General features: G+C 45.4%; 1 protein-coding gene across 1 annotated transcript in view; it reads left to right on the top strand.

Moving 5' to 3' along the window:
- The window catches only part of LOC146354787 (inter-alpha-trypsin inhibitor heavy chain H4-like), a 40,626-nt gene extending 22,000 nt beyond the window's left edge, over positions 1-18,626 (top strand). The window contains exons 14-22 of the mRNA XM_084839779.1: positions 2,143-2,181; positions 2,273-2,422; positions 5,982-6,014; positions 7,838-7,861; positions 10,308-10,427; positions 13,948-14,119; positions 14,836-14,990; positions 16,969-17,068; positions 18,221-18,626. Of these exons, the coding sequence (XP_084695905.1) occupies positions 2,143-2,181; positions 2,273-2,422; positions 5,982-6,014; positions 7,838-7,861; positions 10,308-10,427; positions 13,948-14,119; positions 14,836-14,990; positions 16,969-17,068; positions 18,221-18,296 (869 nt within the window). The 3' untranslated portion in view covers positions 18,297-18,626. The remainder of the gene's footprint in view (positions 1-2,142; positions 2,182-2,272; positions 2,423-5,981; positions 6,015-7,837; positions 7,862-10,307; positions 10,428-13,947; positions 14,120-14,835; positions 14,991-16,968; positions 17,069-18,220) is intronic.

The raw sequence follows: 18,626 nt of genomic DNA, 5'->3' as shown, positions 1-18,626 counted from the left end.
TTCTCCTTTTGCCTTCAATCTTTCCCAGCATCAGGGTCTTTTCCAGAGAGTTTTCTCTTCGCATTAGGTGGCCAAAATATTTGAGCTTCAGCTTCAGTATGTGTCCTTTCAATGAGCACTCAGGGTTGATTTCCTTTAGGATGGACTGATTTGACCTCCTTGCAGTCCAGGGGACTCGTAAGAGTCTTCTCCAGCACCACAGTTCGAAAGCATAAATTCTTCAGCGCTCAGCCTTCCTTATAGTCCAGCTCTCACAGTCATACGTTACTACTGGGAAAACCATAGCTTTGATTATATGAACCTTTGTCGGCAAGGTGATGTCTCTGCTTCTTACTATGCTGTCTAGGTGTGCCATAGCTTTCCTCCCAAGGAGCAAGCATCTTTTAATTTCATGGCTAAAATTATGATCACCGTCTGCGGTGATCTTGGAGCCCAAGAAAGTAAAATCTGTCACTGCTTCCAATTCATCCCCAAATAGGACCAATATTATAAAGCAAGATCTGGAAAGCCAAACCCACCTTCTTTAACTAGAAGCTACATTCTTTTCAACGATATTCATGGTGGGGAGGACCCACCCCCACCAAAATTATTTACAAAACAGAGCACTGAGTTTTTGAAAATATTTGCCAGCCCAACAACACATGTGGAGGGCACCAGGGCCCAGTCTACATGGAAACAGAATGAGAAGCGCTTTCTGGTTATATCTGGATTTTCATGAAATCGCAATGGTCTGTCAGTGGATTAAGCCCCTGTTGTTTACCCCACACCTCTCCTCTCTCATCCACCATTGGGATATTGTTGTGAATGCTTGAAACAGTGCTACTGCACTACTATGAATGGGAAATACAGGCTGCATACTGTGAATGGCTACCGTGCCATCGTGAATGCCTGAAACAACACTGTTTCAATACTTCGGTACTGTGAATGGAGAAAAAAAGGCTAGATATTGTGAATGGGAAAGCAGCCCTACTGCTAAAGAGGAAAAAGAGGGGAGGGGGGAAGGGGGTGGCCCCACCCTTTGACCAGGTCACTGCCAGGTCACAGCCAGCTCACAGAAATAGGCACACCTAGGATTTAATGTGGGGGGACAGGGCACACTGCAATGGAACTGCGTTTAAGGAGGAAAGACGCACTAAAAGAACTTTCCAAAAATGTGCCTTTCCCATAGGGAAGCTGCAGGATTCCAGCGTCATCTGTCATGGACAACCCTGATATGCTGTCGCTCCTTACAGAATCGGCTGTGTAGATTGGCTCTAGGTTGGGGAAGTCTGGGTTAGAAAGTTTAACTTAGACCAGGTTCAAATCCAGGTTCAAATCAGCCACAAAGCTTACTGGGTGACTTTGGGTCAACCGATGTCTTTCATCTTAAAACTTCTCATAGGATGATTGTGGGGATAAATGGCAGTTGACCATGCACAATGTCCTGAGCTCCTTGAAGAAGGAAGGAATAAATGTGTAATAAAATGGTTTGATATTATTTTTTTGCCACTCACTCAGCACCTTAGGTGCCTCAAAAATTGTGACACTGTAAGAACATAAGAATATAAGAAGAGCCATGCTGGATCAGACCAAGGATCCATCTAGTCCAGCATTCTGTTCACTCAGTGGACAACCAGCTGCCCACAGGAAACCCACAAGCAGGATGTCCGTGTTCCCCAGCAACTGGTGTACATAGGCATACTGCCTCTGATACTGGAGGTAGCATATAGCCATCAGGACTAGTAGCCATTGATAGCCTTCTCCTCCAGGACTTTGTCTAACCTCCTTTTAAAGCCATCTAAATTGGTGGCCATCACTACATCTTGTGGTAGCGGATTCCATATTTTAACTATGCGCTGTGTGAAGAAGTACTTCCTTTTATCTGTCCTGAATCTCCCACCAATCAGCGTCATGGGATGACCCCGGGTTCTAGTATTTTGAGAAAGGGAGAAAAATGTCTCCCTACAACTGTACAACTGTTATGAAATAGTTTTGTTCAAAAGGCTCTGTCCTGAAAGGGGACAGATTAGCAAACTTTGCCTCCCTAGCACCAAGGGCCCATGACATAGTCACTGAGTGCAAACACGGGGGTGGGGAAAAATAAGAATGATTCTTACACTCCAACAAGGGTGACGTTATTTCTGTCATTGTCTCTTTGTCCAGATAATGAGAATGTCAGGCAAGATCAACCTGTAGGTTCAGGTATGTAATCTCTAGCAATTTGATACCAGAAATTTATGCCTAACCATTTATATTGTTAGAAAAATGGTCTAACCATGAGAATCTCTCCTAGGTGCGCGGTTGACTTATAATAGAAGGGGATATTCTAGGCTACCAGGAGTGACTGGGCTACCAGGACAGTCTGGGCCACCAGGACGTTTTGGGCTACGAGGACATGCTAAACAAATTATGCCGCCCATGTATGATTCCTTTCCACAACCAGGTATTCTCATCACCCCCTTATCTCAAACAAGCTTTACAGGACAAATGTATGCTTAAAGAGGATCTTCTCTCTTCCAGAATATGTTGTTCCAAACCTTTCTCCTCATTTTGGAGACATCTTTTACTAAGTTTGGATTTCATAAAGAGGACATACTAATAGCACCTTTCCTCTCCAAAGGGAACCATTGTGTGAATGTGTATTTTATATTATAACAAATGGCATCTGAAAAGCATCTGAAAGCAGACATTACCAACCAATGTGCAACTAAGTGTGTTCTTAAAGAGGAGACCTAGAGTGCCTGTGAATGGCAGTCACTCCGGTGCCCTGAGATGCTGAGGGCTGCCCTACTCCCATTGCTGTGTTCTTTACGGCTGTCTGTCATACTTTCCAATGGAGCCTCCTTCCTCGTTGCACTCCCTTGAAGGTGTGTGGTGGCTGCAGCCATCACATGAGACAGGCCTGAAGCTGTGTCTTCCAAAGAGGCCAGAGGTCTGCTGCTTGGACACCTGGCATCCAGCCAGCTTGCCCTTCCTCCTGTGAAGAGTGAATTACCCCCTGAGCCAAGCATTACAGAGCAGCTGCCTGTGTCTGGGGACCTTGAGGTAGATCAGGGGGATCCCGGGCCCTTGGGGGAGTCAGCATTGACCCTAACCCTCACGACACAGCTAGCCCCTTGCCAGACTCAGAAGCAAACTCTGAGCCCCCACCTAGCCTCAGGGAGCACAGGCATCTAAAGGTCAAGGCTCAGTCAGCTGGCAGGCGCAGAAGTGCCCACCTGATGAATAGGGACTCCTTGTGAGTGAAGACACTTGTGAGCACGGCACTGCTCATGAGGAGACCTTTCTTCAACTGGCAGTGATGGCCTGCAGCTGCCTTTGAAGGCTCAGGCTTAAAAGCCTTCAGCTCCAGACACTAGGTGCTGGAGCAATGCCTGGAGTGCAGCTCCCTGAATTTCCCTGCCAATCCAGCTCTTCTGTTGATCGCCCTGTCCCAGCACCAGCAGGAGAGGCTGTGGCCATAGGGCACTTCCAGACAGAGGGTTCCTAGTGCTGCCACTCAAAAGGACTGTCCAGCTGTTCTGTCTTTCCATCTTGATTGGACTTTCTGTGATAAGAAAAATGACAAGCGGTGGTGGGAAAACACATGACTATTGGAAATGGCAGATGTCACTGTCTGGACTGGACCTGAAGGGTGCTTCCAGTGAAGGCATTTATCCTGCAATCACCCTGCATAGTTCATGGAATTTTACAGGGGGTCCAAACGTCGTCGTCAACCTTTTGCAATCCTCCTGTGTTTCCCCACTGCTTCTTCTGTCTTTTTCCTTACTGTAGAAAATCCATTATGAAAGAAAAGACAGAATAGCGGCACAATGCCCTTTGAGTGTTAGCACTAGGCTTTAAGCATACTAGGTATGCTTAAAGTGTCCCATTTTGAATGCTCTTACCAGACCCACCCAACAGAAAAACAGTCATTTCAGCCAGTAAGTCACATTCATCCTTTGCACTATTGGATACTTTGGGACATACCTTGTGAGGCATTTATAGTTGCATGTTTTTGTGAAATAATAGTTTTGTTGGTGCTCTTGCTGCAGTTATTTGAGCTATGCGAGCAGGGACTGATCATGAAAGGAAGTAACTTTCCTACCATCCCATATATCTGTGAGAGAAGGCGATTGAATCAGAATAGGTGATAGTTGTCCCAGAGCTTTTCTACACAAGGCTGTTAACCTCTGTATCTGCATCTGGTTTTCTCACAGAATTGAGATCCGAGCTCTACACACAGAGCTTTTCCTTTCTTGTTTTTCTGCCTCATAGCCTCTAGGTGGCACTGTGGTGTAGTGGAATAGTGCAAATACACACAGAGGTAGGAAATACCTTTTCTTTCACCATCAGACATTACCCTATTTTCTGCACTCTAAAGCCCCCCAGGAAAGTAGTCCTTAAAAACAGAAGCAAAACTGGAGGTTCACAACATCATCAAAAGAACCCATGAACAACCATGACTAAGGAATCATAAGTGCACAAGAAGTGCTGTGTGTAAAAAAGCTCCCAATCTCACCATGTTTATTCCACCTCCCTTGTCTGGAAGAAATTTTCTTCCAAAGGAATTTGTCCTTTAGGCATCAAGTGTTTCTAGTTGTTTTTGTTTGCTTTTTTACTTGTATTCTCAGTAATATAACATGTTGTATTCAGTGGAGGCTGGTGGCTCCGATGTCAGTGGCATGGTGCATCCGCACTGGTTTCAGCCAGAACTCTAAAGGAGCTATCCAAGGTGTGGAGCACCTCCGATAGCTAGGGATTGAGGGACTCACCCACACTTAGATTCACCGGGCATTTGCCAAGTGGCCACTGCCACACTGCATGAGGCCCTGGACACCTCAGCGAGAGCCTGGCAAGCACCGCGGGGTCACCCAGTCCGTTAGCCAGCTGCCATGTAAAAATGGCAGCTCGGGGATTTCCGAGAATCTAATGTTGTGTAAATAGTGGCCGTAAAGGGGCTATTTACGCTACATTACAGGCGAGGAGTGACTCCTGCCTGCATTGCCTGTCAAGGCTTCACGGTCCCCTTCCTTGCAAGGAAGGGGCCCGAGAAGGCTTGACAGACAGTTGGGGGGGGCAGGAGTTGCCCACCAACCCCTCGTTCTCCCCTCCTTGCAAGGAGGAGAGAACAACCAGTTGAAGGGTAGCACAGGACTCCTGCCCCTGCCACCTCTCAAGCCTTCACAGACTGCTTCCTTGCAAGGAAGGGGACCGTGAAGGCTTGACAGGAGGCAAAGGCAAGTGTCACTCCTCACCTGTAATGTCGCGTAAATGGCCCCTTTATGGCCGCCATTTACGCAACATTAGATTCCCAGAAATCCTGAGCCGCCATTTTTATGTAAAATGGAGCCTCACTTAGGGACCTGCCAGACCTGCTTGCCAGGTGCGGGGCTGCTTAGCAAGCAGGTCCAGGTGAGCGTGGAGGCTCGGTGAGCAGGTCGGAGGGGTGTGAGGGGGGGAGTCCACCAGACTCCACCCCCTTCCTGGACTCTTGTGACATCCCTATCAATAGCTCCTTTAAAGTTCTGATTGAAACCCAGAGCGGATTCACCGCCCTACTGACGTAGGAGCCACCAGTCTCCACTGGTTGAATTATGTACTATCTGTCAAATTATTTTCCCCTGAACTGATAATTGTAGTTAGGCTGACTAATTCCGCAAATGCAGGGGGTGGCCAACCAAAGGAGACCGTTTGATCATCAGGTTATATTTTAAAACGTACTTTTATGTATACAGAAGTTGGATTATATAATAAAAGCTACTTTTTGTAGTATTTTTTTCCAGGGAGTAGTGATACAGAAGTATTCTACACATATTCTTGTACACATGTTACAAATAATTATTTTATTTTGTAGTGTTATTCCAATAGATCACATTATAAATATATTTATCCATTTGGGAAACAAATTGTTCGGATTTGCTACAATATCTAAACATTTAAATTCCTTTCCATTTTCCCTCATCACTGACATTCTCTCTCGCTCTCTCCCTCTCCCTCTCTCTCTGCTTGTTTTATTCCAGAGTTCTCCATTCACCAATACTTCCCCATCAGACGTAAGTGACTATGAATAGCTGTTTTTAAGGAACTTAGGGAGCAATTCTATGGCTCCTAGACAGTGTCTGGGGGGCACAGAATAGTTTGGATACCTGGATCCAGGGTCAGAGACAGCGCTCCAACCTTGGAGGGGGAATCTGCGCGCCGACCCTCCTCCCCCTGCCCCTCGCAGCCAGCACGGAAAGAGCCATGGTGGCTGCCTCTCCAGCCTCCTTCCCTCCTCCTCCAAAATGCCCCAGCAAGATGGGCAAAAAAGCCCATCTAGCAAAAAGGCAGAATGGGAGGACCAGGAGGCGAAGATCGCCTCCGCTGTGCCCCCCGCTCTGCATTGGGTGATCATAAGCCTCCGAGTACAGAAGCTTACAATCATAGAGGGCGTAAACAGTAGGATTGCACTCTTAATACTTTGAAGTTATGCCCTGTTTTATTTCCCCTAATCAGTCAGTGTATATAAAGCTTCCATGGTTTTGATTTTTAAAAAACATTGTGCCTCTAACAGCATATATTGTAAGACTAGGAACATCACTGCCTAGGAACATCAAGCAGTATTTCTTTTAGAGTAATTTTTCACATGAAATCTGTTGAGAACTGATAAATGTTAGAGTCAGCTCGCACTGTTCTATTCGTTGCATCCTGAGAGCTAAACTAGACGGAGGTTAACTGCATAAATACACCTAAAATGTATGTTTTGTGTTAACGGAAATAGCAGCCAGAGGGAAGACCTGAGCAGTCTCAGGACCTGGTGGGGGGGAAATGTAACCCAATCTCTCCCCATTACTGTTCAGGGGAAAAAATCACTTCTCAGAAAGTTTGCATTTCAGTGGAGGCTCCCATTGGCAACAATGGGTTATAGTGGAAAGAATGGGCAAATAAACCTTCCCATCCTTTCCTCCTCTTGACCTCCTTCGGGGGGAAGTTGTTGTGCGTGTTTTATGGGAGAGCCATCTCTGCAATCCTGGAGCTGTCTTTTTAAAAAGCCAAGGATTCCTGTCGTTGCCATGCATACCGCCACTTATAGCTGCCAGAGACTGGGGTATTCTCTCTCGCCTTCTCTGTACCCCACATCATGACCCTTTGTTGCTTTGTTGAGCCCCTTATTCCCACCCATCCTGCCCAGCAACTGGCCTGCTTTGCATGCCACGAGAAATTCCCTGAGGAGCTTCTTGTTGTGGTGGTGGCCATTTTAAATATTTGGGTCACAGCAGGGGCACACCGTAGCTTGTCTTTATATGAGAACCCTTTGAGGATGGGGTGTTTAACAAGCCACCTGCAACCCTAAAACAGCCCATGGGTTCTGTGTGGCTTGTCAACCACCCCAACAACTCACCCTCATCAGGTTTGCACTTACGCCTGCACCATGGCTCAAATATTCAAAATGGTAGCTGCAACCATGACCAAAAGGCCCGCAGGGAAATTTACCCATAGTGGCTTTACGTTATGTGAGAACCTGGTCACTGTATACATTCTCCTTCTGTTCCATCTGCACTGCTCTTCCAGGGATGAGGCTTAGAGAATGAGGATGGGAACATTATAGACACCTGGTTCACACGTAACAAGAAACCACTGTGGGTGAAATTCTCCATGGGACTTCTCGTGGTGGTGGCCATTTTGAATATTTGGGGTGCAGCAGGGGTGTACCATAGCTTCTTGTTATGTGAACCCAGTGAGGATGGGTTGGCGGGGTGGTTGACAATATCCCTATAATGCCACATTAAAGAAAGCACAGGCTTTTGCCTAGTAGTACTGTATAAGAATTAGTGAAATAATCTAGTCCTTATGAAGTCAAACACTAGAACATTAATAATAATTTCTATATTTTTAGTTCCCACTGTAAAAACAACGATTGGTAAGTAATATACATTTAATTCTCTATTAGTATATTTTCCCCCTGAAGTGTTCCAGATATGGGTACAAGTATCTAGAATCCCGGGGACGGGGAAAGCATCTTGCGGAGTTGAGTCTGAGTGGAAGAATGTCTAATGAAGTGAGGAAAATGTTGAGCACCCCCTACCTACGCCACTTCCCAGATAAAATCCAAAGCCTTCTGAGGCTGCTCTTTATTTAAAATAAAACAAAACAAAAACAACTTTGAGAATAGCTACCAACTCTTGCCTGTCACATGCAAAGGGAGTGCACACAACCCCCTCCATGCATTATTAGAGCAACAGAGGTGATGCAGGGCTGCACGGTTTAGCCCCACACTTAGCCAAAGTCTCCTCAAAGCTCTTCCAACATCCTCACCTTCTGCAGACATTGGACGGAGTTCTACATGCATATTGCTGTATGCGTGCAGAACTCCGTCCAATGTCCACTGGCTGTGCAAATATTTGGGGGCACTTTCAGTGTTCCCAGTGGGGAGTGGGGCTAGCGTGTGCAGTCATGCAGCCCCCTCCATGAATTCTTTCAACACATGTGGACCCCACTATGTAGTATATTCCCCATTTCAAGCTGGGAAACCTTAACAAGTCATCTTCCTTCAAGCTTGTCTCGTCTTTATCGCATTTTAAGCCCACTCGACAAGGGCTTTGTCTTCTCGGTGCAGGATGTGGCACAAGGTTGACTGACAGTGCAATCCTCTGCACGTCTGCTGAGAAGTAAGCCCCATGGAGTAAGTGTGTATTGGGTTGCAGCCTAGATTGATACTTGTTTGGCAATAATTCCCATTCCTCTTACCTTGTTTGGCTGTGCCAAGGGTCTGTTGCAACTTTGTCTCTCAATGCCGGATTAGACATGAAGGGGCAACTGCATGGATTTTATCCCTGCGAAGGGCCCCACTCTCATGATAAGTGAGGGTGGAGGTGGAATGGGGGCGCTATTGCTTACATGGAAAGGAACAAGAGGGTGAGGGGAATGGAGCCCACCACCCTCACCACCCTTACCCAGCTACACTCTGCTGCTTGAGCCAATTCCTCCCAGCCTGGGTCACTTCTGGTATTAGAGCCAGCCAGGCTGGAAGAAAGCTGCTTTAAAAAGCAGAGCATGGTGCCTCCAGGTGTGTTGGACTACAACAACTCCCACATTCCTAGAGGGCACCAAGTTGGGGGAGACTGGCATGCAGGGGTGTTTTATACCCATCATCATCAACAACATCATCAATTTTGGCAAGCCCTATAAGTTCCTTTCCCCTTGGGTGATACACCACCAGCTTGCCTGTGAGAACTCTACGCAAGTGAGTAATACTATCCAAGCAAGTGGAGGGACTTCTGCTTTAGGGGATCTTTAGGGCATCTTTAAGGCATCTACACCAGCCTAAAATCCTGCACTTAAAATGGGGCTTTCTGCTTCCATTTTAAATGCAGGATCACTATTACTCCCTTTTTCACCCGCTTCCTTTCCCCCTCCCCCTTCCCCCTTCTTCTGCCATTAGCTGAGCCTTCCATTATCCTTCATTGATCTTGCTCCTCTTCTAGCCGCTTTTACTCTTTTCACAGAGGAAACTGAAGAGAAGCACAACGGGGTAATTTGATAGCTCATTATCTGTGATCTATTTAAAAACGGAACAAAGGGCATTTAGTGCAGGAGACGCTTTGAATGATCACGGCGTCATGTAAGGAGCCCGCAAACTTCCATGAAGGAGCAATCTCAATCACAGGATAAAAGCTCCTTGTGAAGGAGCCCTTAGATGCTGATGGGCCCTTGAACCATAAGAGGCCATTAAATATTTTTGAATAATTTGAAGTTGCTGTAAAATAATTTGTTGAAATTGGGACCATTTGAAATTGGGTTGGTACTTGGTGGGTAAGCTTACTTATCAATAGCAGCAACAGATTTCTGGTAAAACTTGGAATCCTCTCCTCCTGGATATATGTTTTAATTCCAATCTACGTTCAATGTTTGTTAAAGTATTTGTAGGCTGCCTTTTTAGGGCCAAGCCCTCTCAAGGCAACTTACATAAAAAGAATGAAAACAAAATTCACTCGACAAAGGATTGTCAGGTAACTTAGTCCACTTTCACAGTGGAAGAGCCAAATTTCCTTCTGACATTTAATAAACTGTAGCACAGAAGGAAGAGAATCTCTGCTAAAATTATTTAGTTGCTCTCTCCTGTCGTATATGCTGTTTTGTTTACACAAACCATGGTGCATGGGCGAGATAATATGGGATGAGTTGAATCCTTTTGCCCCCTTCATCTAAAACTATTTACAATCAATTTGAATTGAGTCTGCCAAAAATGCGAAAGCATCTCGACAGAACTAGCCCACTGATGCACCTAGGAGAGCTCTGGCTGTATCACAAATCAAAACCAAAACCAAAGAAACAACTACAGTGTCTTCTTCCTGTTTTTTTTCCAGACAGTAGTAGTATATATCCACATTTCATCTTAAACGTGCCTGGTGAAAATGTTCCCGTTTGTTTGAATATCAATGGAGAGCCACAAACATCCATAATCCTGCTATCTGATTCAGACAAAGGTATATCTTTCATATTGTAAACTGTGATCAGCTTCCCAACTTTCACACCTGGTCTTTTTTGTTGTTGTTTCCACACAGAACCTGGTGGGTTTGATTGCTCAAAGCTCTATGGAAATACTTTCTAGATGATAACAAATACATGAAAACCTCTGAGTGGGAGGTTCTTGGCAACCCAGAACAGTTGCGCTTAAGGGGCGATGCAGGGCTTATAATTAAAATTGCTATTACATGATTATCTGTGGTTAATATCATAGCTCATTTCAATTGTTCAAAGTGCCTTATCTCAGGAATCCTTACTCCAACAGTGAGTTACAGCTCCCTCTTTCTTTCTTTCTTTCTTTCTTTCTTTCTTTAACTATTCTTATGATTTCTTACTCCATAGATCAGCACAGATATCACTTAATCAGTGGTATTTGTTTTAAACTTTGATGGCCCAAATTCGAAGCTTCCTTCCTTTATGCCTGTCTGTATCATCTCTTTATCATGTACAAATGCCAGTATCAATCAAACACTGATAGTACAATGGTTGGATGGATGGATGGATGGATGGATGGATGGATGGATGCAAATTCTGGCTGCCACAACATCTGGCTCTAGCTCCCCCTCCTCCAATGTTGTCTTCAGCACACTTGTGCAGTGTGATTCTGCAAAGTTCAGTGGGCAGTCACAGTAGGCAGAGACCAATCTTGGTAACATATGGTTTTTGTTGCCCTTGTTATGTTTATATTGGGGGTATATTTATATTTCCTTCATGGATCACTGCCCCCTTCATGGATCACTGCCTTGTTGTGGCGAAGGGGCTTGTGTGATTCAGTGAAGCCATAAGCTATGCTGTGCAGGGCCACCCAAGACGGACAGGTCATGGCGGAGAGTAGGGATGTCAGAGAATTCCGCCACGGATCTCGGGGAGGCTGAATGCCAGCGCATTCGGCCTCCCAAAATCGGTGGCGGAACGGTCTGCCCCCCACCCCCACCCCCACCCTGGGATGGGACTTACCTTGGCCGGATCTTCCTGGCAGCGGCAGCTCCGGCGGCGGATCGGCAGCGGCGGCGGCCGGTCTTCCAACCGGCTGCCACCGCCGCCATTTCCAGTTAAAAAAAACAAAAAACAAAAAAACGTGATAGGCTACGTAAAGATTTACGTAGCCTATCACAGCTAGATTTTTTAAAAACACCGTGATAGGCTACGTAAATGTTTATGTAGCCTATCACAGCTGATTTAAAAGGGGAAAAAAAGCGCGTACGCAAATGGCGGCGCCCACGGGCGCCACCATTTGCATTCCTTATTTTGGCACGTCTTAGTCTACGTAAACATTTACGTAGACTAAGACGTGCCAAAATAAGGAACGCAAATGGCGGCGCCCATGGGTGCCGCCATTTGCGTACGCATTTTTTTTTTCTTTTAAATCAGCCGTGATAGGCTATGTAAACATTTATGTAGCCTATCATGGCTGACTGCAGAGACGCAAACGGTGGTGGCTACGGCCGCTGCCATTTGCGTCCCTGCTAGCCAGCGGGTGGCTCCGCAGAATCCCTGTGGAGCAGAACCGGCCGGCCAGGATTCAGGGGGGAGGAACGGAGCGCCTCCCCCCCGGCCAGAATTTCGGGGGGAGGGATGGAGCACCTCCCCCCCACCATGAATGTCACCCTTCAAAAAGGTAAGTGACTTTCGTACATCCCTAGCGGAGAGTTCTGACAAAATGTGGTCCGCTGGAGAAGGAAATGGCAACCCACTCCAGTATTCTTGCCAAGAAAACCCCATGGAACGTATCACAAGGCTAAAAGATATGACGCCGGAAGATGAGCCCCTCAGGTCGGAAGGTGTCCAATATACTACTGGGGAAGAGCAGAGGCAATTTCCAAGTAGCGCCAGAAAGAGTAAAGCGGCTGGGCTAAAGCCGAAAGGACGCTCAGCTGTGGATGTGTCTGGTGGTGAAAAGAAAGTCCGATGCTGTAGAGAACAATATTCTTTAGGAACCTGGAATGTAAGATCAATGAATCAAGGTAAGCTGGATTCCACCTGAGCTATTTAAAATTCTAAAAGATGATGCTGTTAAAGTGCTGCACTCAATATGCCAACACATTTGGAACACTCAGCAGTGGCCACAAGACTGGAAAAGGTCAGTTTACATTCCAATTCCAAAGAAAGGCAATGCCAAAGAGTGTTCAAACTACCGTACAATTGCGCTCATTTCACATGCCAGCAAGGTTATGCTCAAAATCTTACAAGCTAGGCTTTAGCAGTATGTGAACCGAGAACTACCAGAAGTACATGCTGGGTTTCGAAGAGGCAGAGGAACTAGAGATCAAATCACCAACATTCGCGGGATCATGGAGAAAGAAAGAGAATTCCAGAAAAACGTCTATTTCTGCTTCATTGACTACGCTAAAGCCTTTGATTGTGTGGATCACAACAAACTGTGGCAAATTCTTAAAGTGATGGGAGTACCAGACCACCTTACCTGTCTCCTGAGAAACCTGTACGAGGGTCAAGAAGCAACAGTAAGAACCAGACATGGAACAACCGATTGGTTCAAAATTGGGAAAGGAGTACGACAAGGCTGCGTATTGTCACCCTGCTGATTTAACTTATATGCAGAGTACATCATGAGAAACGCCGGGTTGGATGACTCAGAGGTCAGAATTAAGATTGCTGGGAGAATGATCAACAACCTCAGATAAGCAGACGATACCACCCTAATGGCAGAAAGCGAAGAGCCTCTTGTTGAGGGTGAAAGTGGAGAGTGCAAACGCTGGCTTGAAACTCAACATTAAAAAAACTAACATCATGGCATCTGGACCCATCACTTCCTGGCATATAGAAGGGGAAGAAATGGAAGCAGTGACAGATTTTATTTTCTTGGGCTCCATGATCACTGCAGACGGTGACTGTAGCCATGAAATTAAAAGACGCTTGCTTCTTGGGAGGAAAGCTATGGCACACCTAGACAGCATAGGAAGAAGCAGAGACATCACCTTGCCAACAAAGGTCCGCATAATCAAAGTTATGGTTTTCCCAGTAGTATGGCTGTGAGAGCTGGACTATAAGGAAGGCTGAGCACCGAAGAATTGATGTTTTCGAATTGTGGTGCTGGAGAAGACTCTTACGAGTCCCCTGGACTGCAAGGAGGTCAAATCAGTCAATCCTAAAGGAAATCAACCCTGAGTGCTCATTGGAAGGACAGATACTGAAACTGAAGCTCAAATATTTTGGCCACCTAATGCGAAGAGAAAACTCTCTGGAAAAGACCCTGATGCTGGGAAAGATTGAAGGCAAAAGGAGAAGACGGCAGAGATAGGATGGCTAGATAGCATCACTGATGCAATGAATATGTACTTGAGCATGCTCCGGGAGAGAGAGGAGGACAGGAAGGCCTGGCATGCTATGGTCCATGGGGTCACGATGAGTCGGACACGACTTAACGACTGAACAACAACATATTTATATTAAATTATTGCTTGGCAACAGGGATACGTTTCTTGTATGTAACTCACTGTTCTTTGACTAATATATTTTCAGGGATCCTTGTGACTGGCAAGCTTGGAGAAAACAGACACTTTGTGGAGTTTGAAGTAACCTTTCAGATGCCTAATGTGCAAATCAATGTGTCAAGGAGAGAAATTGTACTGAATGATAAGGGCTATGTGCGCTCCTTCCCTTGGACAAAGACTGCATCTTTAACATTCAAAGGGTAAAAATTGCTCTTCTCATTTTCCTTTCATAGTTAGTGGGCATTGAGCCTACCTCTCATATAAAGACTCTTTTTACATTCTCAGTTTCCTAGACCTATATAATTCTCCGAATGTGGACAAACTGCTTGGAGGTTTGAGATCCACCACATCTCTTTTGGATCTTCACCCACCCTTGCTCTTTAAAAGAACCAGAGCTGGATTATCAGCTTGGATATGATAATCCAGCTCTGGATTATCAGCTCTTGGATTATCAACCTCGGATGTTGTTAATGCTGGAGATAGCCTATAGCCATCAGGACTAGTAGCCATTGATAGCCTTATCCTCCATGAATTTGTCTAACCCCCTTTTAAAGCCATCCAAATTGGTGGCCATCACTATGCCTGTTCTGGCTACTTAAAACAACAGAGGGTTACTGACTGGATACCAAGCTTGATTTAATTTGTATTTTCTATTTTTATTGTATTGGTTATATCTATTTCTGGAAGATGCCTTGTGAGTATAATATCCTAAAAGGCAGGGTATACATATTTTAATTAAAGAATAAATACAAATATAGTAGTAACCAATACAGAAATACCTATTAAAATATGCTACACTGAAATTTTAATTTCAGATCAAAATGTAATTTAGATAATATTACATATTTTAACCGAATACCAAATATTTGAAAAGGTGTATCATTATACATACAAAGAGGCATTTATTCTTTTTTAGGTTGAGAATGGTAATTGAAAAGGACGATAGTCTCTTTCTGTCAGGACCAGACAGCATCACAACAAAAGTTTACTATATGAAGCCCCCACTTAATTTTCTTGGATTGTACTTCCAGAATAGTGATCACTTTTCTGACAAAGTTACTGGACCTTTGGGTATGTATTCAGATTTTGCGATGGACTAACAGTAATAACATTTATTATTTGTAGGTTTTATGTAGCACTATAGCAGGCACAAAGCTGTTCACGTACATTATCTCAGTAATCCTTGCTACAACCCTCTAAGGTAGGTTAGAATGATTATCGCTGTACTGCAGATGGAATGCTGGTGGGAGAGGGAGCTCTGAGAGAGTAGCTTTCCTAAGCCACCCTACCAGTAGGGGGTAAAGTTTAATGAGGAAAGTGGCTGTGTGGGAAGGTTTAAACTGAGGATCAACCGCATGCTAAGTATTTAACCTACTGTCTAGTTTAGCTCTTAGTGTAGAGCCAGTATTGACAGAGGTAACTGGGAGCACTAACACAAACTACTGAGCATGGAGTTTGATGCATAAATGACATCTATCTCTTTTTAATGAACAATTATTATTCACAGCAGACGTAAGGGTAGATTTTGTTTGCTAGTGGCCTGTCAAACTGCAAGGGTAATAGTGACCAGGTTCGGACAACAAGATGAGCTTTGGGAACGCTTACTGAAAAAGAGGTGTGTTCAGTAGGCACTGAAAACCCAGAAGCGTTGGCACCTGCCTAATTTGTATTGGTAGGGGGTTCCAAAGAGTGGAACGATAGTAAAGACTAGGGATGTCAGAGAATTTCGCCACGAATCTCGGGGAGGCCGAATGCCAGCACATTCGGCCCCCCGAAATCAGTGGTGAAACGGTCTGCCCCCCTGCCCCCCCGGGACGGGACTTACCTTGGGCGAATCTCCCTGGCGGCGGTGGCTCCGGCGGCGGTTTGGCGGCGGCGGCTGCGGCGGCCGGTCTTCCGACCGGCTGCCACCGCCACCATTTCCAAGTTAAAAAAAAACAACAACGTGATAGGCTACGTAAAGATTTACGTAGCCTATCACAGCTAGATTTAAAAAAAAATACCATGATAGGCTACGTAAATCTTTACATAGCCTATCACGGCTGAGTTAAAAAAAAAACAAAAACGCGCGTACGCAAATGGCGGCGCCCATGGGCACCGCCATTTGCGTTCCTTATTTTGGCACGTCTAGTCTACGTAAACATTTACGTAGACTACGGCGAAAATAAGGGGAACGCAAATAGCGTAGCGTCTACGCTATTTGCGTTTACCTTATTTTTGCCGTAGTCTACGTAAATGTTTACGTAGACTAGACGTGCCAAAATAAGGAACGCAAATGGCGGTGCCCATGGGCGCTGCCATTTGTGTACGCGTGGTTTTTTGTTGTTGTTTTTAACTCAGCCGTGATAGGCTACGTAAACATCTACGTAGCCTATCACGGCTGACTGCAGGGACGCAAACGGCGGCGGCTACAGCCACTGCCATTTGCAGTCCCGGCAGGACAAATTCGCGGTGGGAGGGACAGGGCGCCTCCCCCCCAGACAGAATTTCGGAGGGGAGGGACGGGATGCCTCCCCCCTGCCAGAATTTCAGGGGGAGGGACAGAACGCCTCCCCCCCACCGCGAATCAACTTTCGTAAAAGGTAAGGGACTTTCATACATTCCTAGTAAAGACCCTATTTCGAGCCATGATGGACTGGGCAACCAAAATCTTGGGCACCACCAGGAGGGTATCTCCTGATGAGTGCAGCAACCAAGCAGGCTGGTAGGGGGTCAGGGGATCTCTTAAGTATTCTGGTCCTGAGTCTTTTAGGACTTTGTAAACACATACCCAAACCTTAAACCTGGCCCACCAGCAGATGGGCAGCTAGTCCAGTTCCCTCAGCTTAGGTGTAATATGCTGATGATCAGCCGCCCCCGCTACCCACCTGGCTGCGACATTCTGCGCCAACTGCAGCTCCCGGACCAACTTCAAGCGCAGCCCCACATAAAGCGCAGTACCAACCATATCCTAGAAAGAGGCAGGAAATAACCTGCCTTAGGGTGGAGCAGCTACTGGCGTAACTCTGGGAAATGTAATTTTGTGTGTGTTTCTCTGTGCATCCCCCAGGCCAGTTTTTCTTTAATACACAATTTGACAGAAGCCTTGGCCAAAGCCATGGAAGTAAGAACACCCTCCTTATACAAGGACAACCGCATGATGCCACAAGGTAAAAGGCACCGAACAGCACTCACAGCGGAGGATGATTTGGTCTCTGATATACATATGTGAAGCTTGTTGGGATAGCCCTAATTTATCGTCTTTTCTCTAGTCTAAAAATATTCGGTGCTTCTGAGCTCTTCTTTTGCCACACACTCCAGACCTCTCCCTGTTTATGAGGGAGGCTTATTTACAGGAAGAGGAATTTTGTTAATGTTTGATAACTAAAGGTACTGGGGGGGGGGGAGTAAATGCAGCCATCACTCACTTGGCATTCCAAGTGCATCTCTATATCAGCCTAAATCCCACATTTAAAAAGGGGCTTTCTGCTTCCATTTTAAATGCAGGATCACGACTCACTTTTTCACCCGCTTCCTTTTCCCCCTTCCCCTTCCTTCTCCCCATATCTGAGTCTTCTATTATCTTTCATTGACCTTGTTCCTATTCTTGCTGCTTTTCCTCTTTTCATGGAGGACACTGAAGCGGAACACAACAGGGTAATTTGATAGCTCATTATCTGCGATCTCTTTCAAAACGGAACAAAGGGCATTTAGGGCAGGAGACGCCTTGGATGATCACAGCATCATGTAAAGAGCCCGCAAACTTCCATGAAGGAGCAATCTCACTCTCAAGATAAAATCTCTGTGTGAAGAAAGCCCATGTGGAACACTGGAGAAGCCCCAATGGTTTTCAAGTGGAGAGGCCACGTGTCCATTTTTACAGATTACAGTCCTCTATTGAAGCTGCCAGAGCACCATCCTCCATTTGCAGTTGTCCTCTATTCAAGGGGCTGCCCTGTCCACATCCAGTTTAAAGAGAGAGAACCTTAAACAGGGAGAGCAGCAGGGGCCCTGCAATTGCCCATTTATCAACAGTTACCACCTGGACAGCAGATAGATCAGGCAGTCCCCTGGTCACAGTCTTCCCCACTATGAAATTGCATCTCTATTTAAATTATAATCATTATTTTTACAACTGCCCTTCTACAAGTAATTTAGCATATGCAAACTTTATGCAAATTGGTGCCCTCTTTCAACCACTTTTTTGGTGCTGCATTTCTTCTCTGCTGGCAGTGCATAAGTGTCCACCCTATTTCCAAGGCGGTGGGGCAGGAGGATCCCACACACCTGTCCTCATTGCTCTTTTTCTTCCGATTTTTCAGGCAAAGCCAGAACGATTACAGGACCGGATCTGTTGGTGGCACTGTAAGCTGCTGGTCACTGGATATAACTCCTTGAAGAAGAAAGTGTAAAGGAGTAAAAATTTTATTTTAGGGTTTCTCCCCAGAGGCATCCTATAAATCTTTGCAATAAATAATATAATACAAAACATGGACTAGTGTGCAATTTATTTTTAAGTGTAACTATTACATTGCACTTTAACTTTGGCTTTTAATTGATAGATTTTAAACACTGTTTAGTGGAGAACTTGGGGTTGTTAAATGTTGAATTTGATGAATTTGAGGACAAGGTTTTTTGCTACTTTAATGAGGAACAAAAATTATGCACACACACACATATTAATGTGTATGCCATAGGTTGTATGGCTAATGAAACGTTTCTCAGATC

The sequence above is a fragment of the Heloderma suspectum genome, chromosome 2, assembly GCF_057233095.1.
Source record: "Heloderma suspectum isolate Gila_16-S chromosome 2, 16-S_ref, whole genome shotgun sequence".
In the NCBI taxonomy this organism is placed as follows: domain Eukaryota; kingdom Metazoa; phylum Chordata; class Lepidosauria; order Squamata; family Helodermatidae; genus Heloderma; species Heloderma suspectum.
This window is presented reverse-complemented; position numbering and strand designations above follow the sequence as displayed.